This window comes from Oryctolagus cuniculus, chromosome 12 (genome assembly GCF_051225735.1).
Source record: "Oryctolagus cuniculus isolate XC-2025 breed Fujian yellow rabbit chromosome 12, ASM5122573v1, whole genome shotgun sequence".
Classification (NCBI taxonomy): domain Eukaryota; kingdom Metazoa; phylum Chordata; class Mammalia; order Lagomorpha; family Leporidae; genus Oryctolagus; species Oryctolagus cuniculus.
This window is the reverse complement of record NC_142878.1, coordinates 73,253,061-73,280,697: the sequence shown is the minus strand read 5'-3', so window position 1 is coordinate 73,280,697 and position 27,637 is coordinate 73,253,061. Positions and strand designations below refer to the sequence as shown.

The 27,637-nt window shown below is 44.3% G+C and overlaps 3 protein-coding genes across 73 annotated transcripts in view; 1 reads left to right on the top strand and 2 right to left on the bottom strand.

The window, feature by feature from the left end:
- Window positions 1-1,043, bottom strand: part of LOC149123101 (uncharacterized) — a 51,953-nt gene extending 50,910 nt beyond the window's left edge. For 7 of the 31 annotated variants that reach the window (XM_089310330.1, XM_089310327.1, XM_089310325.1 and 4 more), the window contains exons 1-2: window positions 407-753; window positions 154-226 (exon numbers count right to left, since the gene is read on the bottom strand). In XM_089310330.1, the coding sequence (XP_089166456.1) occupies window positions 154-226; window positions 407-680 (347 nt within the window). In that variant the 5' untranslated portion in view covers window positions 681-753. The other 24 variants (XR_016218125.1, XR_016218126.1, XR_016218112.1 and 21 more) reach the window with 10 other exon arrangements.
- GABPB1 (GA binding protein transcription factor subunit beta 1) overlaps window positions 744-27,637 on the top strand; it is an 81,137-nt gene continuing 54,243 nt past the window's right edge. For 11 of the 41 annotated variants that reach the window (XM_089310320.1, XM_070054180.2, XM_089310310.1 and 8 more), the window contains exon 1: window positions 1,081-1,180. In XM_089310320.1, coding sequence (XP_089166446.1) covers window positions 1,157-1,180 — 24 coding nt within the window. In that variant the 5' untranslated portion in view covers window positions 1,081-1,156. The other 30 variants (XM_089310319.1, XM_070054178.2, XM_070054190.2 and 27 more) reach the window with 19 other exon arrangements.
- Window positions 18,167-18,739, bottom strand: LOC100351940 (NADH dehydrogenase [ubiquinone] 1 alpha subcomplex subunit 13). The gene is given in 3 exon segments (XM_070054195.2): window positions 18,167-18,480; window positions 18,483-18,563; window positions 18,566-18,739. Coding segments are annotated over 3 exon segments (432 nt in total). The 5' UTR covers window positions 18,603-18,739.

The window sequence follows — 27,637 nt, the reverse complement described above, 5'->3', positions numbered from 1 at the left end:
TTGGATTCCTTAGCAAATCACATGTAAACTATTAAACTCCTAAGCCTCTTTTTTGCAAATCACCATCTCCAAATAAACTTATGCGACTTTCATAATACAACACACCAAAAAAAAAAAAAAAATCATCCCAGTCACGGAAAAACACATCTCTACCTCATAGTAGGTGACATTAATGCAAAGGGACGCGGTGGGCACTTATTAAGGTCTCCGGAGGTCTGAGGCACCACTAGAAAGAAAGAATAAAAACAGCTGTAGAAATATGGACATCTTTGGCCATCAACGTGACGGCTCCGTTCACGCGACGTGGAAACGAATCCCCTTCGTCCCTAGGACTCGGTACCTCCACCGCGACTCGAGTTCCAGTCTGCCCGGGACACTCTACAGCAACTTGACGGTAAACGCTAACCTCCCGGCCGCCCTTCCGTCTCCCAGCACTCTGGTCGGCGGTTCAGCGGGGAAGCTGAACAGCCAACGAAGCCGCAGTTTCCGGCTCCGCAGAGACACGAAGCGCAGCTCCCGCACCTCGGTGCGCTCAGCGCCCAACACACCGCAGAAAGAGGCGGGAAGGCCGCGGCGCGGCCCAGCCGCTCCGCCGCGCACATGGCCGGCCGCAGCGCCCACCCCCGCTGCCGCGCAGGCGCCGGGCGAGCCGGGACTTGCGGTCGCCCAGAGCGGATCATTCCGCCGCTTTCTTTGTGTGGCCGAAGCGCTACAAATGACACATTTCCCCCTCTCCCCCGTGAAAAACAGAAAGCAGACCCTGTCGCCCCTTGTCTCCCGCCGGGGATGGGGTCGCGCGGTGGGCGGGAGCGGGGATCGGCTCACTACGGCAAGGGCGGAGAAGCTTCGGGCGAGGGCCGAGGAGGGCCGGGTCCGGGAGGGATGCTGGGAGCTTTGACTCACTCGCACACCATGTGTTCCTCCGCGCGCAGCACGGGGGACTTTTCGGTGGGGATTTTGGGCGCCGACCAGACGCGGCATTTTCGGAAAATAGCGCCCCGTGCAGCTGAAGCGCTTTGTGTGTAGCGGGGTAGCGTCAGCCCGGCCGGGTCCAAGGCGCCTCGGGTCCCCGCACCACCTCCTGCTGCTCCCCCGTCGCCGCTCCCGAAGCTTTTCCAGGTCAGTGCGGGTCTGTGTAGGGCCCTGTTACCACCGGATGTGGAAGTTGATCTCTTCGCTGGTAAAAAATAATTCCACTTCCCCCGGAACCCAGATCATCCCCGCGATTTCCTGTTTATTGCATTAAGGCGCCGGGTTTCCGGGGCTCCTGGCCCCGCGTATTCCGCGGGGGTCGGCGGGGTCGGCCTGGCCGCCCGCTCCGCCCGCGCCGCCGCCGCGCTTTGTCCGCTGAGCACCCCGCTTCTGGGAGGGGCGGGCAGACATGGTGGCGGCCGCCGCCCCCTCCTCGGCCCCGGCGTGCGGCGGCCTCCCTCCGCTCTCTCGGCAGGGCCGGTCCCGAGCGGAGGCCCCGGGGCGCCGGTGGGGTCGCGCCGCGGCCGCGGTGGGCTCGGCGGGCGCCGGGAGGGAGAGAGGGTGGGACGGAGGCAGGCGCGGCCCGGTCTCTGCGCCCGCCGCCCCCGGCGCCGCCCGCCCCTTTGTCTGGGCGGCCTGATGGCCCCGCTGAGTCGTCCGGAACGGGGAGAAGGGGCGAACCGGGCCCTGGGCGCGCTGTGCCGCGGGAGCCGAGCGGGGCCGCGGTGGGAGCGGCCGGCCCGGACGGGGTTAACGGGAGAGCCCGGCCCGTCCCGCGCAGCCCCGCCGCGGCGACTCGAGTCCCGAGGGGACGAAGCCTGCGGTTCCGAATGCTCGGGACTTGTGCCCCCGGAGACTTCGCCCTGGGACCTGCGGGTGCACGGCTTCGGGAAAGAAGTTGAGAATTTTGCCAGGTCATCTCTGCCTGGGCACAGTTAATCAGTGTGTGCTCAAGTGTGCCTGCTTGAAGCGCTCCAACTGTGTTGAATCAGCGTGCCTAACCTCCGGGGCGCATCGTGAAAACCGAAACCGCGGGGAGTGGTAGAGGCCTGCTTTGTGTGTGTGTTTTTCCCACTTTCATCTTGTTTTCCGTGTTCGTGCTCTTGTTTTAAGCCCGGTTGGACTGTGGCGAGCACACGTCTGTTCCCAGGAGGGGCAGTGACCACAGTGCTTTGACGGGGAGCTTGGTAATGTGGAACTCTTTTTTAAAATTCTGTCTCTGGACACTGGCTTGCTGTGTGGTTCTGGGCAAGTTACTTTCTGAAGTACGCTTTTTCTCGAAAACAAGCTTGATGGAGGCCGTAAATGACCCTTCCGAAGTGCTTTGCTATCCCAGAAGTAAAGATGAACTCTTAATTTCTTATGCAGAAGTTAGTGGTGAGAATTTTTTTTTTCTTGCAGATAGTTTATCTTACGTAAAGACCCACCCAGATCATAACAACCATCAGCTTTGACGCTTCCACTTTCGAGTTCAGCCTTTGAATTTCAGGAAACTACAGGCAATTTTCCCTTTCTTATAATTTTTCTTTCCGACGTAGGTATTGCTTTTGCAAACGTAAATGACACATTAGCAACAGTGATATGCATTTCTGCAAATCTTTTAATGTCAGGTTTCATAGAAGACAGGCTCTTAAATCTGCATTTAGTATTGTACAACACCATGTAACCTCTGGAAAACACCGCTGTATGCTCATTTGTTGTTGTTGTTGTTGTTAATGTGTCATTCCTATCCTGTTTGCACTGTGTACGTCAAATCAGCATGTCATGCAAGACACATTTTCAGAATGTGGGTATATTTTTTTCTCTTGAGCCCTGACTTAACAATTGGGATTTAGGTGCATAAACAGTAACATAGATGAAGATTGCATAATCATATGATTCTTCAGACTCAGGGACATTTGGAAATATCCTAAGTGGTTAAACTTAATTCTTAGTTCTGGGGCATATTTTTTAATATGCACAAGCAAAATGTGAATTCCACATTAGCTGTGCTTATGAAAATTTGTGTGTGAACGTGGTCTTTGAAAGCACCATAGAAGCTCCAGATTTCGAAGGAGCCCTGCGGTGAAACCTTTGGTGAAACAACGAACAGTTTGTGTATGTGCCCTTAGAGTTTTCTGTGCCTTTGAGTCAGTCTGGGTTCCCTAGGTTGGGGGATGTTTATATGCTAATGTGTAAAAATTTAAGATCATACTCGGGTTTAATGGTTTTGAAAAGAAGCTAAATTTATTTCCAATTGTTTCTGTGAACTCTAGTCGGAATCTGTCAGTATGTAGTTCTCTGCCATCAACAGGAAGCATCTGGTCAATCTTCATGTAGTTGTTAGAAAACGCCAGGTGTATTTTTAATGTTTGCTGTTCAAATGAAAGTAAATTGGATCTTGATTACTGTTACTTGATTTTAGTTTGGTTTCTTCCTCTCATTTTTATTTTTTTAAAGCTTTTTATTTGAAAGTCAGAGTTGGGGGGCAGGGCAGAGGTCTTCCATCCCCTGGTTCACTCCCCGGATAGGCAGAACAACTGGGACTGGGCCAGGTCAAAGCTAGCTTCATCCAGGTCTCCACGTGGGTGGCAGAGCCCAAGTCATTGGGCTATTAGCAGAGAGCTGGATTGGAAGTGGAGCATCCGGGACAGGAACCAGCACCCATATGGGGTGCCAGTGTCACAGATGGCGTCTGCCCGCTATGCCACAATGCCAGCCCCCCCTTTCATTTTTAAAGTGTCTTTATAATGGGTCTCATTTTTTGTAGAAGGGTTGCTGTTTTTGTGCTTAAGTACCTCATAAGTTTAAAATAACAGCAGATAAACATGAAAAATTCAGAAGTCATTAACGAGAACTTGTGAATTGCGATTTCTTTTTTGAGTGCCTGCAAGGCTCTTAGCAGTTTCCCTTTCTAAGTATCCCAAGTGTGGAAGAACTCACTGCTGGGACCTGTCACTTCCCTCTGACTTTGCAGACTTTTAAAAACAAACCCAAACAAAATGTCAAGGGTCAGGACAACTGAATGTAGTTTTATGTTTTCTAATCACAAATAATTGTACATATTTATGGAGTTCAGTGTGATAATTCAGTGCATGTATACAATGTGTAATGATGAAAGTAACCAAAACTTCTGTATCCTTAAACATTTACTGTTTCTTGGTACTGGTAACCCTCGGACTCCTGTTTTAATTCTTCATAAAATATGTAATAAATTGTAAACAGTAGTCACCCTATTTGAGGGCAACTTAGTTTAATGAGTATCATTCCTTTGGTTCCATGGCTTTCTAACTAATAATATTTCTGTTGCACTAACTTCTCTACTTTGAGACAACTATAATGAGTGTTCATTTTCTGATGATGTTTGTTCCGTTGTGCTCTCCGGAAGGTGAATCTAGCACGAGTTAGATGAGACTAGGGCCTGTGTGTTTCCTCATAGGGTTAACCTTGCAGTGGTCCGCACCGAGAAGATGCTTTGGTGCAGTTAGCCATCAGTTCAGCTGTTGTGGGCCAGAGCACCTTTGTTTGGGCAGTGTGTATCTAATGGAAGCATCGAGGCAGTAGGTTGAAGTGATTTCTCTACTAAATTCATTTCGCAGGACTACTGATATTTTAAGTAGAAATCTAAAACTCTTGGAGCTAGTGTGTTCTCTCTGAGAGAAAAAGCAAGAGAGAAACAGAAAGACAGCCCCATCTCTGGTTTGTTCTCCAAAATTTACTGATAGCCAGAGCTGGGACTCTGCAGGACCTGGGACTGGCTGGGCTAAAGCGCTGGTTCTGGGAACACAATCTGGGTCTCCCACGTGAGTAATAGAAATCAAATTGCTTGAGCCATCACCACTGCCTCCCCAGGTCTGCATTGTCAGGAAGCAAACCCAGGTACTCTAATATGAGATGTGGGCATCTTAACTGCTGGGTAAAATGTTCACTCCCTTCTCTTACTTTTTTTTTTTTTTTTTTAAGATTTATTATTTAGTTGAAAGAGTTACAGATGGAGAAGGAGAGACAGAAAGAGTGATTTTCTGTCAGCTGGTTCCCTACCCAGATGGCCACAACCACCAGGTCTAGACCAGGTAGGAGCCAGGAGCTGCTTCTGGGTCTCTCATGTGGGTGGCAGGGGCCCAGGGACTTGGGCCATCCTCCATTGCTTTCTCAGGTGCATTTGCAGGGAGCTGGACCAGAAGTGGAGCAGCTGAGACTTGAACTGTTGCCCATATGGGATGCTGGTGCCACAGGCGGAGCCTGTGCAATGGCGGTAGCCCCCTCACTGTACATTTTAGTATGAGTCAACGCTTCTGTGTAATTTTTCAAAAAACTAAATGTTTCTCTACCTTTCAAAACAAAAAAATTTAAAATGTTTAAGTTGGTAGAATAGCAAAGAAGGTCTTAGCCCTACTTTAAACTTGGTACTGATCCTATTATACTTGGCATGGTGTATCAACTTTTTAGGTAGCATACTGTCAGGCTGTTAAGTGGGACCTTGTGTCTAATACTCTGTCAGAACAACCTGGAGAGCTAATTAAAAAACATCCGTGGGCATTTGGCACAGCACTTAGGCCACCTCTTAGGACTCCCACACTTCATGTCAGAGAGCCTCTGTTCCAGTCCCGGCTCTTTTCTGCATTCTAGTTTGCTGCTGATACATGTCTTGGCAGCAGGTGCTGAGGCAGGTACTTGAGTCCCTACCACCCATGGAGGAGACCTGGATTGAGTTCTCACTCTTGGTTTTGGCCTGACCCAGCCTCTCTGTTGTGGGCATCTGGGGAGTGAACCATGAACCAGATGAGATCTCTCTTTCTCTACCTTTCAGATAAGTCAAACAAAAACAAAACAGCAGCAGCAACAACAAAACAGACTGTAAAAACCGAAGTAGGATAGGACCTGGGCCACTGTAGTTTTTGTTAAGTTCCCAAGGTTGATAGAGATTCAGGTTTAAAAATCACTGGATACAGAGCATAACGAGGGGGACTTTGATTGTAGGGGAAATGGATAAGAGGATATGTTGATAACAAAGGGTTTTTGGGTAAAGAGTAGTAGCTTCTGTAAGAAATAACAGCCAACTGTCTGATCAAGTTTGATCTGAGAAATTAAGGTCAGTGGGTAGAAGTTAAGTTTGAGATTTATTTATTTGAAAGGCAGAATGACAGTGATATTCCACTGGCTTGCTCCCTGTATGGCTATAGTGGCTGGATGGACCAGGCCAAAGCTAGGAGTCCGGAACTCCATCTGGGTCTCCCTTGTGGTGGCAGGGGCCCAAGCACTTGGGCCATCATCCATGGCTTTCCCAGGTGCATTAGGGAATTGTATTGGAAGTGGAGAGCTGGGATTTGAACCGGAGCTATTGTACAGGATGCCAAGCATTGCAAGCAGCAACTTAACCCTCTGTCACAAGGCCAGGCTGTAAAATATTTTCCCAGAGAAATTTCCTCAAAGTTAAAAATAGGAGGGGTTGTTTGGGTGATAGGCTGTGTCTGTTCACTAACAGTGCCCAGGTTGGAGCTTCCGAAGAAACTTTGCTGAAGGAGGAGTTGGGCTAGGTGTCCTTAAGTGCTTTACAGACTGAAATTTTATGGAATATGTCTAGATTTGCAGTACCTAGTGGAAGAGAAAAGCTAATTGAGTTAAATGAGCTGGTTAGCTTAACTGCATTGTAGTTTTGGCCTTCTTGGATAAAGAGAAATGAGTTTTAAATGAGGGTGTTATTGAAGGCCTTTAAGCCAAGCTGTAATTTGGCAAACTGAAAAGCCTAATGGCCCTATCTTCTGACATAAGTTGCCATTTAAAGGAATTTATCTTGGAGTCCATGTTGTGGTACAGCCTGTAAAGCGGCTGCTTGGTTATGCCAGTGACTGCGTCCCATTTTAGAGCACAGCAGTTCCAGTCCCAGCTGCTTCTGATCCCAGTCCCTGCTAATGCACCCGAGAAGGCAGTGGAAGATGGCCCAGGTACTGGAGTCCCTGACTCCCATGTGAGAGACCTAGATGGAATTCCTGGCTCCTGGCTTCAGCCTGGCCATTGCGGCCCTTTGGGAAGTAAGCCATTGGATGGATGTTCTTTTTTCCCTTCTCTCCCCCTTTGTCATTCTGCCTTTCAAGTAAATAAGTCTTTTTATTAAAAATTGGGGGGCTGATGTGTGATGTAGTGGGTTAAGCAGTCTCCTGCGACAGCAGCATCCCATATGGGTGCCAGTTTTTGTCCTGTCTGTTCCACTTCTGATCCAGCTCCTTGCTATTGTAGCTGGGAAAGCAGTGTAAGGTGGCTCAAGTGTGTGTTCCCCTGCACTCATTGGGAGACTCTGATGAAGCTCTTGACTTCAGCCTGGCCCACCTTGGCTGTTGCAGCCATTTGGGGAATGAATCAGTGGATGGAAGATATCTCTTTCTCTAACTCTGCCTTTCAAATAAATCTAAAAAAAAATTATTTTATCTTGATGTGGTTAAAATGTTTATGAAGAGTGAACTCTCAACATAGCAGTTGCAGTGTTGTTGACAGTAAAAGCTGTGTATTAATGCATTTAAGCGCTACAGTAACATGAAGTGGGTAGTATTAGCCCCACTTTTCTTAAGAGAAAACTGAGGGAGAATGAAATGAGGTCCGTTGCCCAGGGTAGCTGAGTTCTGGAACCAGGACTTGATTCTAACCACTGTGACTCCAGAGCAAGTACTGTTATTACTATGCTGTAAAATTGTAAACAATCAGAATGTCTCTCAGAGATTATTAGGATACATCTGTACGGGGGAGGGGGGGGGCGGCGCGGCGCGTAATGCTTATGTAGCCATTCAAATGATAGAAGATTGTAAACACATGAAAAGATGTCTCGGTGTGTGTAATTGAGAAAACTAGATTATAAAACAGTTCCATCTTGGTTAAAAAAAATACATTGAGATTTGGATGGATTTGTGCCGAATTGTTAAGTGGTTATTTCTGAATATAGTTTTATAAGAGATTGTTTTCTTTTTGCTTATCCAAATTTTGAAAGTTCTACAATAGACACTCATTTTTGTTACTTGTAGTTATAAATACAGTAGTATAGAATTTTAAATAAAAAGATGTAGCATAAGTTGAAGAATTTAGATTTTGTTATGCAGTTTATAAAAATGGACTTGTTGGGGGCTGGCAGTGTGCTGTAGTGGGTAAAGCTGCCATCTGCAGTACCAGCATCCCATATGGGTGCCAGTTCGAGACCCCGTTGCTCCAATTCTGATCCAGCTCCCTGCTGATGCTGCTGGGAAAGCAGTGGAAGATGGCCCAAGTACTTATTGCACCCACATGGGAGAGCCAGAGGAAGCCCCTGGCTCCTGGCTTCAGCTTGGCCCAACTCTGGTAGTGAACCAGTGAATGGATGATCTCTCTCTGCCTCTGCCTCTCTGTAACTCTGCCTTTCAAACAAATAAATATTTTAAAAAATTGGGAATTGTACATAAATGAGGATTTGTGAGTCCATGAAGTGTTTTGCTTTTTTTTTTAGAAACTTTTGATTCCTCACCATTCTAGAAGTAATGTCTAATTGATTAGAGAAAACCATCACTAACTCCTTTTAGTCTACCCAGTCAGCTCTATTTTGTTGTATTTTCTTCATCTTACATGTAATATGTTAAGTGTCATATTCATCTCCGTCATTCTGTAGCTGTGTGACATTAGGTACTCTACTTAATCTCTCTGCCTCAGTTTGCCCCTTGTAAAATGGGCATTAATATGATACCTATCTCATGGGGGTTGGGAAGATTAAATGAGTTAGTGCACATAAAGTGATCAGAACAGTACCTGACATAGTTAATAACTGCAAATGTTAGCAATTGTATTATAGGATCACAGTCCATAATTCAAAACCCTTAGAGTCTAATAGATTTTGGAGTTAACAATTTTGGGGGATATAAACAAGTTAATAATGTTATGTAACCTTCCAAAAGAGTCCAGTGTAATTCTTCAGGGGCTGGCGTGGGGTACTGGGTGAGGCCACTGCCTGCAACACCGACATCCCATACAGGCACCAGTGCATGTCCCTGCTGTTCTACTTCTGATCTAGTTTCCTGCTAGTGGCCCGGAAAAAGCAGCAGAAGATGGCCCAAGTGCTTGGGCCTCTGCCACCCACGTGGGAGACCTGGATGAAGCTGTTGGCTCCTGGCTTTGGCCTGGCCCAGCCCTGGCCATTGAAGCCATCTGAGGAGTGACCCAGGGGATGGAAAATTGTTCAGTCTGTCTATCTAACTCTGACCTTCAAATAAATAATTAAATCTTAAAAAAAAAAAGCTCTTCAAAGATGTTAAGTTTTCGCAGTAAAATGTGTCAACATTTATACCAAATGGGATAAAGCCTATACACCGTTGCATATTGATTCAGGTAAGGTTATACTGCTAGATGAGTTATTTTGGGTTTCAGAGCTTTTTTGAGTTTTATAACTACAGATAAAGAACCTGTAGAATACTTAACTTTGAGTCTATTTTAATGTTGAAACATCTTTTCATGTATAGAGCTTTATAGTGCATGGTAAGTTTAAAAAATGAAAATAATGAAAAAAATTTCCATTTTCTTTGATTAAAAATGTACTAAGCCCACTGATAGTGTGAATCTGTTTTTAAAAATATGCTAAGCCCACGGACACTGAATCACTATATGATGTAGAATCTTTAGTTTCTAAAAGAGACTTGAGAGTTTCTTTTACCCAGTTAGCTTGTTTGTTTCATTACACTTAGGGATACTTCTACTCTGGTGGTTTACTACAGTGGTGATTCCTTAAAGTGGAAAGATGGGGGTCCTTTCCATTCTGTGGATACAGAGACTGAGGTGATTATTTAGAAAATTACAGTACTGAACTTTGATATGCGGTCAGTTCTTGTGATGAAGCTATTGCATGTGCATTCCCCTCTGATTTCTCTATTCCTTAACATTGACAACACTTACCATGTGTCCAGAGGGAAAATATTTTTATGGTGTATAAGTGAGTCACTTAAAAATTTAAATCTTACATGGCCGTGTGGGACTCTCTGACCTTGCTGATGAGTTACTCTCTGTGTTCCTTCACCTGCTCTATTTATAAGGATCCTTCCTACCTTTTTTTTTTTTTTTTTTGGACAGGTAAGAGTTATAGGCAGAGAGACAGAGAGAAAAGTCAGCCTTCTGTTGGTTCACCCCCCAAATGGCCACTATGGTTGGTGCTGCGCCGATCCAAAGCCAGGAGCCAGGTGCTTCTTCCTGGTCTCCCATGCGGGTGCAGGGGCCCAAGCACTTGGGCCATCCTCCACTGCCCTCCCAGGCCACAGCAGAGAGCTGGACTGGAAGAGGAGCAACAGGGACTAGAACCTGGCACCTATATGGGATGCCAGCGCTGCAGGCAGAGGATTAACCAAGTGAGCCACGGCGCTGGCCCTCCTGATATGGTTTGAATACCTGTGTTCCCCTAAAATTCATGTTTTCATTTTTTTTTTAATATTTACTTATTTGAAAGAGGGAGAAAGAGAAATCTTCCAGTTGCTGATTCACTTCCCAAATGGATACAGGGGCCAGGGCTGTGCCAAGCTGAAGCCAGTGCCAAGAGCTTCATCTAGGTCTCCCATGTGTGTGGCAGGGGCCCAGGCGCTTGGGCTGTCTTGCTGCTGCTTCTCCCAGGCCATTAACAAGAGCTGAACCAGAAGTGGAGCAGCTGAGACATGAACCAGTGCCCATATGGGATGCCAGTGTTATAGGCGGTTTTACCCTATGCCACAATACCAGCCCGTTTCAGGTGTTTTAAAATTTATTTGAAAGTGATGAGACACACAGATTTGGGGGTGGTGGGGAGATCGTGTCTGCTGGTTTAATGCCCACTTGGCCACAACAGCTGGGACTAGGGCTCCATCCAGGTCTACCATGTGGTTGGCAGGAACTCAAGTACTTGGGCCATCATTTGCTGCCTCCCAGATACATTAGGAGAAAGCTGGATCAGAAGCATAGGCAGGTCTCAGTTCTGGCCAGTCTACTATGGGATACTGGATGCACAGCTTAACCTGCTGTGCCACAGTGCCCACACCCCCGTATATTAACATTTTAACCTCCAAGATGATAGTGTTAGGAGGTGGAGACCTTGGAAAGTGATGAAGTCATAAGGATGGAGCCCGCATGAATGAGACTAGTGCCCTTACAAAAAGATTGCCGAGAGCTTCTTTGCTCCTTCTGCCAAGTGAGGTTAGAGCAGGAAGACTACTGCTTGAAACACCCACACTGAAGCTGCCAGCGTTTCGATATTTGACTTCCCAACTGGGAGAAATAAATTTCTGTTTGAAAGCCATGCAATTTATACTGTTTTGTTACAGTAGCCCAAATGGACTTTACGCTGAACAATTCCAAGGGCGCTCTTGCTATTGGCATTCATTTTATGGATCTCATTTTTCTTTAGTCTATTTCTTTTTGTCTCTTAGTAGATGTTAGTGACTTCTATGTAATTGGTAAAAAAAAAAAACAAGCTTACACTTTTTTTGTTGTCACCATGACAAAACTGTTCTTTCATTTTATTTCGTAAAATGAGCTGGAAGAAGAATCATTTTTTTTGCCTTTCTCAGGAATCTGCTGCCACACTTTATTTCTCTAGTCACTTTGATGATTACACGCAGTGATTTTTGTTCCCTATATTCAAATATGTACAGGCTTACATATTTTGGGAGAAAAACATCAACTTTGATAAACTTACGTTCTTTCCAGCTATGTGCTTCACTTCTTCCCTTTATTTAATAAATTTTGAAAGCTCACAGTGATGGCTCTCAGGTCTTTTATTATTCCTTTCCTCCTAACAGTGAGATTTTGGATTATTATATCCAAACTGTTGCTTTAAAGGACATCCTTCTTGTCAGTATTGGGTTTGCCCTGACTGTATTTAACCAGCATATATGTATTACTATTTTTGTTTTAATTTGTGCTCTTTGAAACTTGATATTTTTTTAAAAAATATTTATTGCTGGCGCCGTGGCTCACTAGGCTAATCTTCCGCCTTGTGGCGCCGGCACACTGGGTTCTAGTCCCAGTCGGGGTGCCGGATTCTGTCCCGGTTGCCCCTCTTCCAGGCCAGCTCTCTGCTGTGGCCAGGGGGTGCAGTGGAGGATGGCCCAAGTGCTTGGGCCCTGCACCCCATGGGAGACCAGGATAAGTACCTGGCTCCTGCCATCGGATCAGCGCGGTGCGCCGGCCGCAGCGGCCATTGGAGGGTGAACCAACGGCAAAAGGAAGACCTTTCTCTCTGTCTCTCGCTCTCACTGTCCACTCTGCCTGTCAATCAAAATAAATATTTTTTATTTTATTTTTTAAGTCTGAGTGAGTTACAGAGGAGAGAAGACACAGAGATATCTATCTTCCATTTACTGGTTACTACAAGCTGGGCCAGGCTTGAAGCCAGGGGCCAGGAGCCTCGTCCGAGTCTTCCATGTGGGTAACGGGGGCCCAGAAACTTGGACCATCCTCTGCTGATTATCCAGGCCATTAGGAGTCAAACTTGCGCCCATATGGGATGCTGGCTTTGCAGGTGGTGGCTTTACCCGATATGCCACAAAGCTTGCCCTTATTACCATTGATTTCCATTGAGATTTTCTTTTTTCTTTCTTTTCTTTTTCTTTTTCTTTTTTTTTTTTGACAGAGTGGACAGTGAGAGAGAGAGACAGAGAGAAAGGTCTTCCTTTTGCTGTTGGTTCACCTTCCAATGGCCGCCGCGGCCGGCGCGACACACTGATCTGAAGGCAGGAGCCAGGTGCTTCTCCTGGTCTCCCATGTGGGTGCAGGGCCCAAGCACTTGGGCCATCCTCCACTGCACTCCCAGGCCACAGCAGAGAGCTGGCCTGGAAGAGGGGCAACCGGGACAGAATCCGGCGCCCCGACTGGGGCTAGAACCCGGTGTGCCGGTGCCGCAAGGCGGAGGATTAGCCTATTGAGCCACGGCGCTGGCCTTTTTTTTTTTTTTTATTGAGATTTTCAACAGTCTCCCTGTCGTCATGCTTCATGTTAGTATGCTGTTCTGATTTTCCCTTCCTTCCTGTGACTCTTCTGTTTTCCTTCTGGTTTCATGATCCTGTTAACTGTAATTTCTGTTAGTACTTGGCCCTCTGATCTCTGTCTTCTCCAAGTGGACATTTTATATGCTGGCGACTCCAAAGCATGTATTCTCCAGGTCTGTAGCTCCAGTGGTTTACTGAATGTTTCTATTGGAAAGCTCAAGAAATTTCTCTCACTTCTAGATTTGTTGTTGGCCAACCTCCCACCTGATCCCAGGTTTTCTGTTTGTTTCATCACCTGCATACTTAAATCTTGAAGTTGTATCTGTTGCATGCTTTCTCTTTATTTCCTGTATCGAACAATCAGCACAATTCTGTATATTACTCTTTACTGGGTCTCCCTTTGTCTTGGGATTTTGCATTGTTTATTATTTGCCCTTTCTAGCTTTAGATTGTCCTTCCTTGAATCCACCCTACATGTGGCTGCCAGAATAATTTTCCTGAAATCTTTTAAAAACCTCTTGCTTCCTAACTATAAGCCTGAGGAGAGAAACTGTGTAATTGCCCTTTGCACTCTGTGTTATGCCAAGTAAAGTGAATTGAACTTGCTCAATAAATGTTTGAATGTATCACCGTTTGCCCAAAAATTTGAATGTCTTCCAGTTTTCTGCAGAATAAAGTCCAAGTTTTCCTGCCTTTTAGACCGTTTCAAATTGCATTTTGCTTTTTCAATCTTATTTCTAACTCCCTAACATTAAAAAACTGGTATTTCCACAGTAATATTCCGTGCTCAGGCACAACTCTATGTATTTTTCCTTTTCCTTGCCTATCAAAGCATATTCAGGAATGTTTGCCCTGTGCCAGGCACTGTTGTAATCTCTGGCATTATATTAATGAACAAAACAAGACAAAGTCCCTGTTTTCTTGAGCTTATGTTTGGAAGAAGGGACACAGTAAAGAAACTTAGGGTGTTAGGAGGTATGAGTACAGTGAAAAGGAATAAAATTAGCTAGCTAGGTAGAGTGGTGGGAAGTGGCTGGTAGTTTGGGTGTCCTGGAGTGAGGGAGCGGGGCATACATTTCTCTAAGAGAAGAGCTTTCTAGACGGGGGACATGACGTGTAGGATCTTAAGGTGGGAACATGTTTGGCTTGTCTAAGGAGTTACTGACTTCTGTGGCTAAATAGTGACTAAAGGGGGTTTATAGATGAGCTGAGATAGTGGAAGGTAGCTTATACTTCAAATGTTAAGCCTTTCGTTGAAGAAGTGTTCTTGATGACCTAATTTTGTTAATTTAAACCTCTCAACCCATATAGCAACTATGGAAGTAAGTTTTTTTTTTTTTTTTTTTATTGTGACTGACAGGAATGTATTTTACTTGGTAATTATATATACACATGTTATATGCATGCATGCAGCTACATAAGAGAGCATGTATGTGTATGATACTAAACTTACATATGCTGATATATTTATAAATGTTGGCTTATCCCACTAATATAGTTTCATAGTTGGCTAATGGGTAATGACCCATAGATTGGAAAGCACTTATCTATGATATATGTCCACTTTAAAAAACCAAAAAAATCTATAGACTGCTTTTGTGAGAAGACACACATTCTTTCAAGTTGTAGAATACTTTTGGTTAAAAATTATGACTTCAGTTTTTTTGTGTGTAGGTTTATAGTGTTTGTGATTATCCTGAGTTGACTCTGCTTATCTAATTTAGTAAACTTCTTTTGAGTGGTATGCTAGAAACTGTTACATACTAACACACATGTGAAAATGAAGTAAACCCTGCCAGACTTCCCAAGGCTTATGGGGGAGGAGAGCTTGTGAACAAGTCATTGATAATATGATAGAAACCATATAATAAAGGAACTATGTTCAGAACACAATTAGGGAATAGTGAGGTGTTTGATTCTTCTGCTGAGGTCATGGGGAGTTTGTTGGAAGAGGTAATGTCTGAACTGTTTTGGGGGGAACTTGTTCAGATAAATTGGAGTAAGGGGAAGACTTTTCAGGCAGAATGACTTATAAAGGAGTAGTATCATGAGACAAGACAGCACATAAAGGTAATGATAGATAACACTGTATTATTAGAGTATAAAGCCAAAGGGGAAATGATGAGTTGAGGCTACAGTGAGTCACAGGTCAGATCTTTTAAAGTATGCGATGTGGGGCTGGCACTGTGATGTAGCGGGTAAAGCTGCCACCTACGGTGCCGGCATCCCATATGGGCGCCGGTTCCAGTCCGGGCTACTCTATTTCCCTTCCAGCTCTCTGCTATGGCCTGGGAAAGCAGTGGAAGATGGCCCAAGTCCCTGGGCCCCTGCACCCACATGGGATTCTCAGAGGAAGCTCCTGGCTTTGGAATGGTGCAGCTCCAGCTGTTGTGGCCAATTGGGGAGTGAACCAGCAGATGGACGACCCCCACCCCGCCTCTCCTTCTCTCTCTGTGTAGCTCTGACTTTCAAATAAATCTTTAAAAATAAAATAAAGTATGAGAAGCATTGGAGTTATCATGTATTTAATGATTATGCATACTAATGGAAAATAATTTATAATAAGAATTATTTTAGGAAGTTACCAACTGGGAAGTAGAGATACCATCTCAACGAGTCCTATACAACCATTTTTTTTTTTTTTTAAGAATATTTACTTATTTATTTGAAAGGCAGACCTAGAGAGAAGCAGAGGCAGAAAGAGAGGTCTTCCATCTGCTGGTTCACTCCCCAGATGGCTGCAATAGCCGGTGATAAGCCGATCTGAAGCCAGGAACCAGGAGCTTCCGGGTCTCCCACACAGGTGCAGGGGCCCAAGGACTTAGGCCATCTTCTGCTTTCCAGGCCATAGCAGAGAGCTGAATTGGAAGTAGAGCAACCAGGACTGGAATTGGCGCCCATATGGGATGCCAGCATTGCAGGTGGCGGCTTTACCCGCTACACCACAGCATCGGCTCTGCTATCCAGCCATTTTTTACTCTAATGATGAAATATATCATTGTCCTCAGTTGTGTCCTAGAAGAACTTGGCCTACATTTATGGGCTATATTATACTAAAAAATTTTATATATTTTTTAAAAATAGGAATAGGAATAGGAAGAGGAGCGACCGGGACTAGAACCCAGTGTGCCAGCGCCGCAGGCAGGATTCGCCTTTTAAAAGTTGTAGTCAGAGCTGGTGCCACGGCTCACTAGGCTAATCCTCTGCCTGCGGCGCCGGCACACCAGGTTCTAGTCCCAGTCGGGGCGCCGGATTCTGTTCCGGTTGCCCCTCTTCCAGGCCAGCTCTCTGCTGTGGCCAGGGAGTGCAGTGGAGGATGGCCCAAGTGCTTGGGCCCTGCACCCCAGGGGAGACTAGGAGAAGCACCTGGCTCCTGCCTTCGGATCAGCGCGGTACGCCGGCCGCGGCAGCCATTGGAGGGTGAACCAACGGCAAAGCAAGACCTTTCTCTCTGTCTCTCTCTCACTGTCCACTCTGCCTGTCAAAAAAAGAAAAAAAAAAAGTTGTAGTCAGATAAAGTCCTTCCATCTTCCAGTTGCATGCCTGCAAAGGTCAGTCTTTGCTGATCAAGAGAAATTCCTTCCTTGTCGTGGATTTTGGCCTTTATGTTTTCTTTTATATCCCCGGGTTAAACCTCTAGTGTGATGGTCTGCCTCGTAAGGGCTTTTATGAAAATATGCATCCTGCTGGCAGGCCCACCACAGATGGTGGATCGAAAAGCTAAAAAAAGAAATTAGGGGATAGTGCTGTGGCATAGCATTTTAAGCCTCCGCCTGTGTCGTGAATGCTGCCAGTTCGTGTCTCAACTGCTTCTCTTCTGATCCAGCTCTCTGTTATGGCCTGGGAAGGCAGTAGTAGATGGCCCAAGGGCTTGGGCCTCTCTACCCACGTGAGAAACCCAGAAGAAGCTCATGGCTTCATATTGGCCCAGCTGTGGCTGTTGTGGCCACTTGGGGAATGAACCAGCAGATAGAGAGAGAGGGAGAGACAGAGAGGTCTTCTATCTGTAACTCTGCTTCTAAAATAATAAATAAATCCTAAAAAATTTTTTTAAGCATTAAATTTTCATCCATTGAACGAGAAGTGCATTTTTTTTTTTTTTAATGGGGCTAGCACTGGGGCTTAGAATAGGTTGCTCCTCCACCTGCAGAGCTGGCATTCTGTAGACAGAGGAGGGGAGACAGAGAGAGAGAGATCTTCCGTTCACTGGTTCACTCCCAATTGGCCACAACAACTGAGGCGGGACTGGGCCAGGCCAGAGCCGGGAGCCGGGAGCCAGGAGCTTCATCTGTGTCTCCCACGTGGGTGCAGGGGCTTTGAGCCATCTACTACTGCTTTCCCAGGCACATTAGCAGGGAGCTGGATTGGAAGTGGAGCAGCCGGACCTTAAACTGGTACCCATTTGGGATGTGCCACAACTCTGGCCTGAAGAGGTTGATTCTGTAATGAGTATTTTGAGAACTAAGACCTGAGGAAATAGGAGATTTCACATTGAAGTATTTTTCACTTCAAAATAAATATATATGATTCATTTTTACTGTATTCTATAGCTGATTGAAATGTGTGGTTATATCTACATTTTAGATAAAACTTTATAAATTTGGCCAAACTGCAATGTGTTTATCACAATGTTTAGGGTATGCAAACTTAAGATACACTGAGGAATATTTATAATGTATATAATAAACCAAAAATATGCACTCTGACAAGGAGACAGAAAAAGGAAAAAATAAAGTGCACAATAGGAATAGGAAGTTTCAGAAGAGAAAACATAAGTGGTCAGCAAACATTTGATAAAGTTATACAATATACATTTTCCTTTTATTTTTTAAAAAAGATTTATTTGAAAAGCAGAGTTAGAGGCAGAGAGAGAGAGAGAGAGAGAGAGAGAGAGAGAGAGAGAGAGAGGTTTTCTTTATATCCACGGGTTCACTCTCCGAATGGCCACAATGGCTGGAGCTGTGTCGATACAAAGCCAGGAGCCAGGAGCTTCTTCCAGGTCTCCCACACGGATGCAGGGGCCCAAGGACTTGGGCCATCTGCTGCTTTCCCAGGCCACGGCAGAGAGCTGGATTGGAGGAGGAGCACCCGGGACTTGAACTGGCACCCATATGGGATGCCAGCACTGCAAGCAGTGGCTCTACCTGCTACACCACAGCGCCAGCCCCACAATCTATTTTCTACACATCATATAGGCAAAGACTTTCTTTTTTTGGCCGTCTGCAGTGCTTTTATTCCTGGCAGGAGGTGTGGTGGCACCGCTACGTGTACCACATGGAGCCCTACTTGGTGTTGAGCCTCTTTTTGGTGGTGCGCAGCCCGAACATCTCCCCCAGCATGGGCAACACCCAGCGCGTGGTGTGGAACATGGACTTTCCCTCCTGCCAGTCGGGCGCATCCTTCAGAGTGATGGCTTCCTCCTCACGGTTCTCCCACAGTGTCTGCAGTACCCAGTGGTCCTCCTCTGCCTGCAACAGCAGCATCACCGCGACGTGGCCCTCCAGGTCCTTGATATGCAGGCACTTGCGTTCACGGTTCCACTTCGTCATGCCCCAGTACGTGAAGAGAAGGTCCAGATGCCTATGGCGAACATGCTGTAGCCCCACAATCTCTGACGCGACAGGTCCCGCTTGCAGTCGATGAGGCTACAGCCCCCTCCGGCCGGGGCATGTCCTGCTTCACCTTCAATGATGCCATGCTTGCAGGACCTAGGCAAACAATTTAAAAGCTTGGTAATACTAAGATTGGCTATATTGTCCATGGCATTGTGTCATATCAGGTTAGGCCTCTGCCTGAGATGCCCACATCCTGTATGGGCCCTGGGTCGAGTTCTGGCTGCAGCACTTCTGATCCAGCTCCCTAATGGCCTGGGAAAGCAATGGAGGATGGCCAGAGTATCTGAGCCCCCGCACTCGTGTGGGAGACCCAGAAGAAGCTGCTGGCTTTGTCAGTCTCGGCTGTTGTGGCCATTTGGGGAGTGAACCAATAGTTGGAAGATTCTCTCTGTCTCTCTCTCTCTCTCTCTGTAACTCTGCCTTTCAAATAAATTTTAAAAATCTTAAAAAAAAATGATTGGCTATATTGTGAGGAAGTATAATTGTGTGAGCAATTGGTAATTTTTTAAAAAAATATTTATTTATTTATTTGGAAGATAGAGTTACAGAGAGGCAGAGAGAGAGAGAGAGAGAGAGAGAGAGAGAGATGTCATCCATTTACTGATTCATTCTCCAAATGGCCACAATGGCTGGAGCTGTGCTAGTCTGAAGCCATGAGCCGGGAACTTCTTTCAGGTCACTCATGCCAGTGCAGGAGCCCAAAAACTTGGGCCATCTTGTACTGCTTTCCCAGGCCATAGCAGAGAGCTGGATCTGAAGTAGAGCAGCTAGACTCAAACAGGTGCCCATATGGGATGCTGGCCCTGCAGGTGGCGGCTTTACCTGCTATACCACAGTGCCAGTCCCTGTCTGTTAATTTAAAGTGTTTATTGATAAGTCTGTCCATTTTCTGCACTAGACCACTTGCACATATACACATATATTTGTGCTAGGAGACATGTAAAAGTATATTCATCATGACATTGTTTAAAATGGGTAAAAGCGGGGTAGGTGTTTGGGTGCAGTGGTTAGGATGTCTCTGGGTTTGAACCCTACCCTGCTCCCAATTCCAGCTTCCTACTGTTTACTCTGGAAGACAGCAGATGATGGCTCAGGAAGCTGAATCCCTCCCACCTACCTGGGAGACCTGCATTAAGTTCATTGAGTTCCGGACTTCTGGCTTTTGATTGGCCCAGCCCTGGCTTTTACAGGTATTTGGAAAGTGAACCGGTAGATGGGAGATCTCTGTCAGCCCCTTTGCCTTTCAAACAAAACAAATAACAATTTTAAAAATATTGAAAAAATGGAAAAAATAAACATTATAAACAGGTAAATGACCGAATTAATGTATTTATTCTGTATAACATATAGCAGTATTTATTTATTAAGATTTATTTATTTACTAGAAAGGCAGTGTGACAGAGAGAGAGAGAGGCAGAAAGATCTTCCATCTGCTGGTTCATTCTCCAAATGGCCCCAGTGGCAGCGCTGAAGCCAGGAACTCCATCTGGGTCTTCATGTGTACTCAGCACTCTGATAATGGGAAGTTGGCATTACATGTGGTAGCTTAATCCTCTGTGTCACAATGCTGGCCCAAAAAGCAGTTTTTAAAAATGAATAAACTATGTATACTATTGAATGATAAATTGTAGAGCAGTGCAGTAGCTAGCACATATGTAAACAAGGAAAAAATAGAGTGATACTGTATTTTGGAGATTAAATATATAAATATGCATGCAGGTGCAAATAATATGGTCTGTCAGGAGAAATACTAAACTGGGAATGATACTTAAGTGTTGGGTGGTAGATAGAGGGATTGTGTTTTGTGAGTAGAGATATGGATGCTCAGAGGAAATCAGCTTTTCCTTAAGCTTCAAAATTTTAAAATTAGAGCATATTTGAAAGTTCATTAAAATAATAATGTCAGTTTGACAAGAGGTTGGGCAGTGGTTGGGGAAGGAGAGAGGGAAGCCAGTCCTTTGCAGAGGCAAAGACAATGATGAGAAAAAAAGACTGATGAGATGAGGTAAATTTGGCAGTATGTGTCAGAATTATAATTGTACTTACCTTTGTCCCAGTAATCCTACTTGAGGGATTTTAACTTATAGATAAATGATACATCTACAGAGTTATTAATTGTAGTGTTTATAATTAGCACCACCATCCATTTAGAGGAGACTGAATTACAGCATATCTCTGCAGAATAGCATACTATGCAGCTGTATTAGTTAAATAAGGAAACTATGAACTAATTGGAAAAAGTGTGCTAAGAAAAGCAAGTGCAGAACAGTGTTATGAAAGAATGCTATCTTTTGGCAATTTTAGAAATGCTTAGAGATTGCCCATGAAACTAGTATAGTAATTATTTGTTGTGGTTGGGGTGTGGGTGTGGGTGTGGGTACAGGAACCAGGAAGTGAAAAGTGAGTAGTATAAGTGCTTCCACTGAGACTTTTCAACATATGTAAATAATTTTGTTTGGAGGTACAGGAAAGTATTGCATATTGAAAAAGGAAATGACGAGAGAGAGATGTGAGGTAGACTTTACAATGTTTGACAATCAACTGTCTTAGTCCAGTTTGGGTGCTACTGCAAAATACCATAAACTGGGTGGTTTATAAACAGATAATTATCTCTTATGGACCAAAGTGATGATAGGTCCTGTGTCTATTAAGGGCCCATTTGCTTGTTTATAGGTGGGTATTTCTTATTGTGTCCTCACATGATAGAAGGGACAAGAAACATTCACTGGGACTTTTATAAGGGCACGAATTCCATTCATGAAAGCAACATCCTCATGACCCAATCACCTCCCAGAGGCCCTACCTCCTAATACCATCACCTTGAGATTAGGATTTCAGCATAAGAATTTTGGGAGGACAAAAGCACTCAGACCATAGCACCAACTATATGTAAAAGATGAGGGAGAGGGAAAAGTTGAGGGTAGCTCCCAGATTGCTTTCTTTTTTTAAGAATATTTATACATTTACTTGAAAGGCAGAGTTGGAAAGGGAGGAAGAGAGAGACAGAGAGATCTTCAGTGTGCTTCCATCAGCTGTTCCCCAGATGGCTGCAATAGCTGTGATTGGGCCTAAATCAGGAGCCTGGAACTCCAACTGGGTCTCCCCCGTGGGTGGCAGGAGCCCACATACTTTGGGCCACCTTCTGCCACTTTTCCCAAGTGTATTAGCAGGGAGCTAGATTGGAAGTGGAGCAGCAGGACTCCTAGGGGATGCCAGTACTACAGGCAGTGGCTTAACCTGCTGCACAACAATGCCAGCCCCATCTTCCAGATTTCTAAATTCGGAGGTAGACTGTGGTAGCATTATCAGAGAAGGCAGCAGGAAGATTAGGTTTTGGCAAGTGCCGGGGAAGTTTTGGACACCTTGACAAATCCTTATTATTTTTTTAGTTTAGTGTATGTTGGTATAATTTATGTATATGGTATAATTTATGTGCTTTATGTTAACTGTATCTTAGCTTTTCTGAAGCATGAATATTAAATAGTCATTAATAAATGTTTTTTATTCTTAGGATAGCAGACATTATGTTTTGGGTTTTATGGAGAACAGTAATGATGTCATAATTTTACAGTCATAATAGACACTGGTATGTACAGGTAGAAAGTAGATAAAAGAGGGAAATGGGAACTTTATTAGCATAGTTCCAACTTAATGACATCTTTTGGCATATGAAATTCAAAGAAACAAAAATAGTTTTGAATAAGGAAGTGATCTTTAATTTGGGGTAGGTGTGATTATGCTGAAATATTTATAACTGAAATATTTTTTTTGTAGTACATTTGCAAGCAACTATATAAGACAACCAGTCTTAACTTAATGAAGCTAAAGATTCGCTGTAGTAAAACAATATAATTTGTAATTATTTTTTTTTAAAATGAATTTATGTCAGGATCTGATTTTTGAGGCCCGATTTATCTATACTACTTTTACCTGCCTTTTGTTTGGCTAGAGTAAAATAAATAAATGAAAGAGGAGCACGAGCACATACGTGCCAGGACTTGCAAATAAATTTGGCAGTTCTTTTTTGGGTTTATGTTAATGAGGATTTGGGTGTGGAATAGTAATGAAAAAGACTTAAGTAATTCTTGCTTGAGATTTAAAATTTTTAACCATTTTATGTCTGAAACTGGTTCTAGTTTACTTTTTAAATGCTTTTAAAATTACTAATAATGTTAGATATAGCATCTTAGAGGAGTTGTCACCTCCATCTGTGCTTTCCTCTTTACTCCACTGCCTTTTTCACTGCTGAGGTCCCCTGGAGCTTGGGGAAACACTGTGAGAAATACTGAATCAGAGTTGCAGTTTAGTTGAATTTTTTTTTTTTTTATTTGACAGAGAGACAGAGAGAAAGGTCTTCCTTCCGTTGGTTCACCCCCCAAATGGCCGCCACGGGCTGGTGTTGTGCTGATCCAAAGCCAGGAACCAGGTGCTTCCTCCTGGTCTCCCATGCGGGTGCAGGGCCCAAGCACTTGGGCCATCCTCCACTGTACTCCCAGGCCACAGCAGAGAGCTGGACTGGAAGAGGAGCAGCTGGGACAGAATCCAGCGCCCCAGCTGGGACTAGAAACCGGGGTGCTGGCGCTGCAGGCAGAGGATTAGCCTAGTGAGCCATGGCGCTGGCCCCTAGATGAATTTCTTTACCATATATATATATATATATATATATATTTTTTTTTTTTTTTTGGACAGGCAGAGTTAGACAGTGAGAGAGAGACAGAGAGAAAGGTCTTCCTTCCTTTGGTTCACCCCCCAAATGACCGCTATGGCCGGCGCGCTGTGCCAATCCGAAGCCAGGAACCAGGTGCCTCCTCCTGGTCTCCCACGCGGGTGCAGGGCCCAAGCACTTGGGCCATCCTCCACTGCCTTCCCGGGCCACAGCAGAGAGCTAGACTGGAAGAGGAGCAACCGGGACAGAATCTGGCGCCCCCAACCGGGACTAGAACCCAGGGTGCCAGTGCCGCAGGCAGAGGATTAGCCTAGTGGGCTGTGGCGCCGACCACCTCATATATTTTTGGTATGTCCAGTTGAATGAAAGGGTGGTAATTGTGTAGAAATTCATTTTAGTTCAGGAGGCATTTGGTTCAGTGGTTTTGAGTTAGGGGTGTTTTTGCCCCCAGGGCCAATTTGGTAGTTACCTAGAGACTTTTTGTTGATGTTATAAAATGAGAGTGGGGCAGTATGCCACTGTTATCTAATGAGTAGGTTCCTGGGATGCTGCTAAATATCCTATGATGCATATGACAATTCCTAACAATGAAGAGTTGTTGGACCTGAAGTCAATAATGTATAGGTAGAGAAACTCTTGCTTAGTTGAATACCAACTATGTAACTATTATGTTCTAAAGTAATTCTGGATACAAAAGACACTATAAAGCAAGTCTTATCTTTCTTTATCTACAAGAAAATTATAACCTAACTAATGCATTTCAAACTTAAAAAGTCTATGACCAAACTCTTTTAACACCTGACCTACCTTCTGCCATTTTTATCTCAGCAAATAATGCCATTTTTCACTAGGTTATTCAAACCCAAAATGGAGGTGTCATCTTTGACTCCTCTCTTTCCTGTACACAGACATCTAATATATCAGGAAGGTCTGTTAGCTCTACTTTTTTTTAAAATATTTTTTTATTTATTTGAAATTCAGAGTTATACAGAGAGAGAAGGAGAGGCGGAGAGAGAGAGAGATCAGTCGATCGATCGATCTTCAATCCACTGGTTCACTTCCCAATTGGCTGCAATAGTCAGAGCTGTGCTGATCCGAAGCCAGGAGCCAGGAGCTTCCTCGGGGTCTCCCACATGGGTGCAGGGGCCATCTTCTACTGCTTGGGCCATCTTCTACTGCTTTCCCAGGCCGTAGCAGGGAGCTGGATCAGAAGTGGAGCAGCCAGGACTTGAACTGGCGCCCCTATGGGATGCCAACACTGCAGGCAATGGCTTTACCCGCTATACCATAGTGCCAGCCCCTCTACTTTCAAATACATCTTATATGTATATGTAGATAATGGCCACCTAGATTATTTAGATTATTGCTAAGATATATAAAACACTACCTTAAGAGCTTTGAACAACTGGGAATATAGGGTAATATGGTAAGCCAAATTCTGATAGAAAGCCTGAAGCAAGAGATGTTTGTAGAATACCTAGAAAACTGAGACCACTTTTACCTTGATGAGTATGTTTGCAGAATTTGAGAAAATTAGGTTTCTGTTTATCAGCTTCATGAGGAAGGGTAGGCAGAAATTAAGATGCAGAGCCCATCCAACATGCAGACATAGAAAATCTTACAAGAGATCCTTCCCTAATCAGTCGTGGACTTCATGTCTACTTCTGAGTTATAAAAATATGCCAGAACTAATTCCTTCCTCTTCATTACCTACTTCCCAGCCAAACAGCAAGGCCTTCAAGGCAAAATGTGTTGACAGTGAACAGAGCAGGAGAAAAAAGGGAAAGGAAACAAATCTCCATAAAGCCATGGCTAAGTTAGATGGGAAAGGGAACCTTAAGTCATGACTTAATTTTTTTAATAGATTTTATTTATTTATTTGAGAAGTAGAGTTACTGTACAGAGAGAGGGAGAGACAAAGAGAAAGGTCTCCTATCCGCTGGTCCACTCCCTAAATGGCCACAGTGGCTGGACTGGAGCTGAGCCAGTCCAAAGCCAGGAGCCAGGAGCCAGGAATTTTCTCAGGTCTCCTATGCAGGTGCAGCAGATCAAGCACTTGGGCCATCTTCCACTGCTTTCCAGCAGAGAGCTGGATTGGAAAAGAAGCAGCTGGAACCTGCACCCATATGGGATGCTGGCACCTCAGGCAGAAGCTTAGCCCACTATGCCATGGTGCTGGCCCCTTAGGTTGGTTCTTAATTGGTAGTGACCGTCAGGTACTTGGCAGAAGGGAATGCAAATGTTTGGAAGAATGCTCCTTGATCTTAGCCTTCTGAAAGATAACTTCAAGGATAATGACCAGCACATTGTCAAAGATAACCAGACATACAAGGAGATAGTGAACCATGGGGAAGAATCAGGAAGAACAGATAGTAGGAAAGGGTTTTCATAGACATCATAAAGTCTTAATCAGTAGAGGTAATAAACAGTTTGATTATAAAAGAATCAATCTAAAAGAAGGCAAGATAGGAAAGAAAAGAAACTTTACAGGGGACAAATGCAAGGCATAAAATATATTAGATTTAGGCCGGCACCGCAGCTCAATAGGCTAATCCTCCGCCTGTGGCACCGGCACACCGGGTTCTAGTCCCAATCGGGGTGCCGGATTCTGTCCCGGTTGCCCTTCTTCCAGTCCAGCTCTCTGCTGTGGCCCAGGAGTGCGGTGGAGGATGGCCCAAGTGCTTGGGCCCTGCACCCCATGGGAGACCAGGAGAAGCACCTGGCTCCTGGCTTCGGATCAGCGCGGTGCGCCGGCCGCAGTGGCCATTGGAGGGTGAACCAATGGCAAAGGAAGACCTTTCTCTCTGTCTCTCTCACTGTCCACTCTGCCTGTCAAAAAAAAAAAAATTAGATTTAAATATAGGGGTATAATAATTAAAGGTAAAACATCTAAATAATCATATAGGTATCATCCTATGCTAAATTATCATCAGCTCTTGCCTAGAATGATTTTGTAACTCCTCCTGTGTATTAACCACATAATGAAAAGAGTAGTCTTTAATATATGCATACATATATATGTGTGCATATATATTTGTGTGTGTGTATATATATATATTACATCACAACACTTTCCTGTTTAAAACATTCTGACAACTTTCTAGTAAATGAAATAGAATTCAGTCTTTACTAGCGCCTCCACCCTACATGATCAGCTCATTCTTAATCTCTGTGATTGTGTTATTTGTTATTCTAGCCTCTGGGCATTATTACACTTGCTCTCCATTTCCCTGGATCCCCAGGGTCTCTCAGAATTCTTACTTTTAAGCAACAGAAACCACAATGCCTACTCTAAAATGTATATTTCTTAATTCCATCCAAATAAAAATATTTATTTCTTAGCTGAGTCTGTTGAAAGGACCTAGAAGCAATGTCACTTGGGTAGATATGAGTACTTCTAAAATCTCAATTTTAACATTTAAATATTTCTATTTAAAAGAATCCAGGACTCCTTGAAGAAATAGCTGGTTTTAGGTCTGGGGAAGGAAGCTGGAACATCTTGTGCTAGAAGCAAAAAAGGTTTCAAAGTCATAAAAGCCAATAAACATAAAAAGTGAGAATAAATTTTGAGATAATGAATATGGCTGTATAGCAAATAAAATTGAACAAGTAGAGGTGGCTATTATACATTTACCTTCTGAAAATTGATAATTAAAAAACTATATATTTTAACTTTTTTCAGTAGTAACTGTATTATAGTTAATAAGAAATGGCCAGAGGCTAGTGTTGTGGTATAGTAGGTTGAGCCTTCGCCTGTGGCACTGTCATCCCATATGGCCATTGGTTTGAGTCCTGGGTGCTTTACTTCTGATCCAGCTCCCAGCTAATGGCCTAGGAAAGCAGTGAAAGATGGCCCAAGCGCTTGGACCCCTGCACCACATGAGAGACCCAGAAAAAGCTCCTGGCTTCAGGTTGGCCCAGCTCCATCTTTTGCAGCTGTTTGGGAAGTGAACCAGTGGATGGAAGATCTCTCTGTCTCTCCCTCTCTCTGTCTGTAACTCTGCCTCTCAAATAAATAAATAAATCTTAAAAAAAAATGGCAGGTAAATAATTATTAAATTAGAAAGTCCTAATTTATTATATAACCTATTATGAAATAATTTACTTGGCCCATTATCATTAATGGATGCTAAAATGTAGACAGAAAAGATTAATTGGGAATTGGATATTCACATGGTACCAAAACATGACTCCATAGAATACTAGTTTTAAGGTAAAACAATATAACAGTGGAAGGATTAAGCTATCACTAACTAAGTTATTAATCTTTAGTATCATTAAAAATAGATAAAAAGATGGGGCCAGAGTTGTGGCATGGTGGGTTAAGCCACTGTCTGCGCTGGTTTCTAGTCCTGGCTGTTTCACTTCTTATCCGGCTCCTTGCTGGGAAAGCAGCAGCAGATGGCCCAACTGCTTGGACCCGTGCCACTCGTGAGAGACCAGGATGAAGC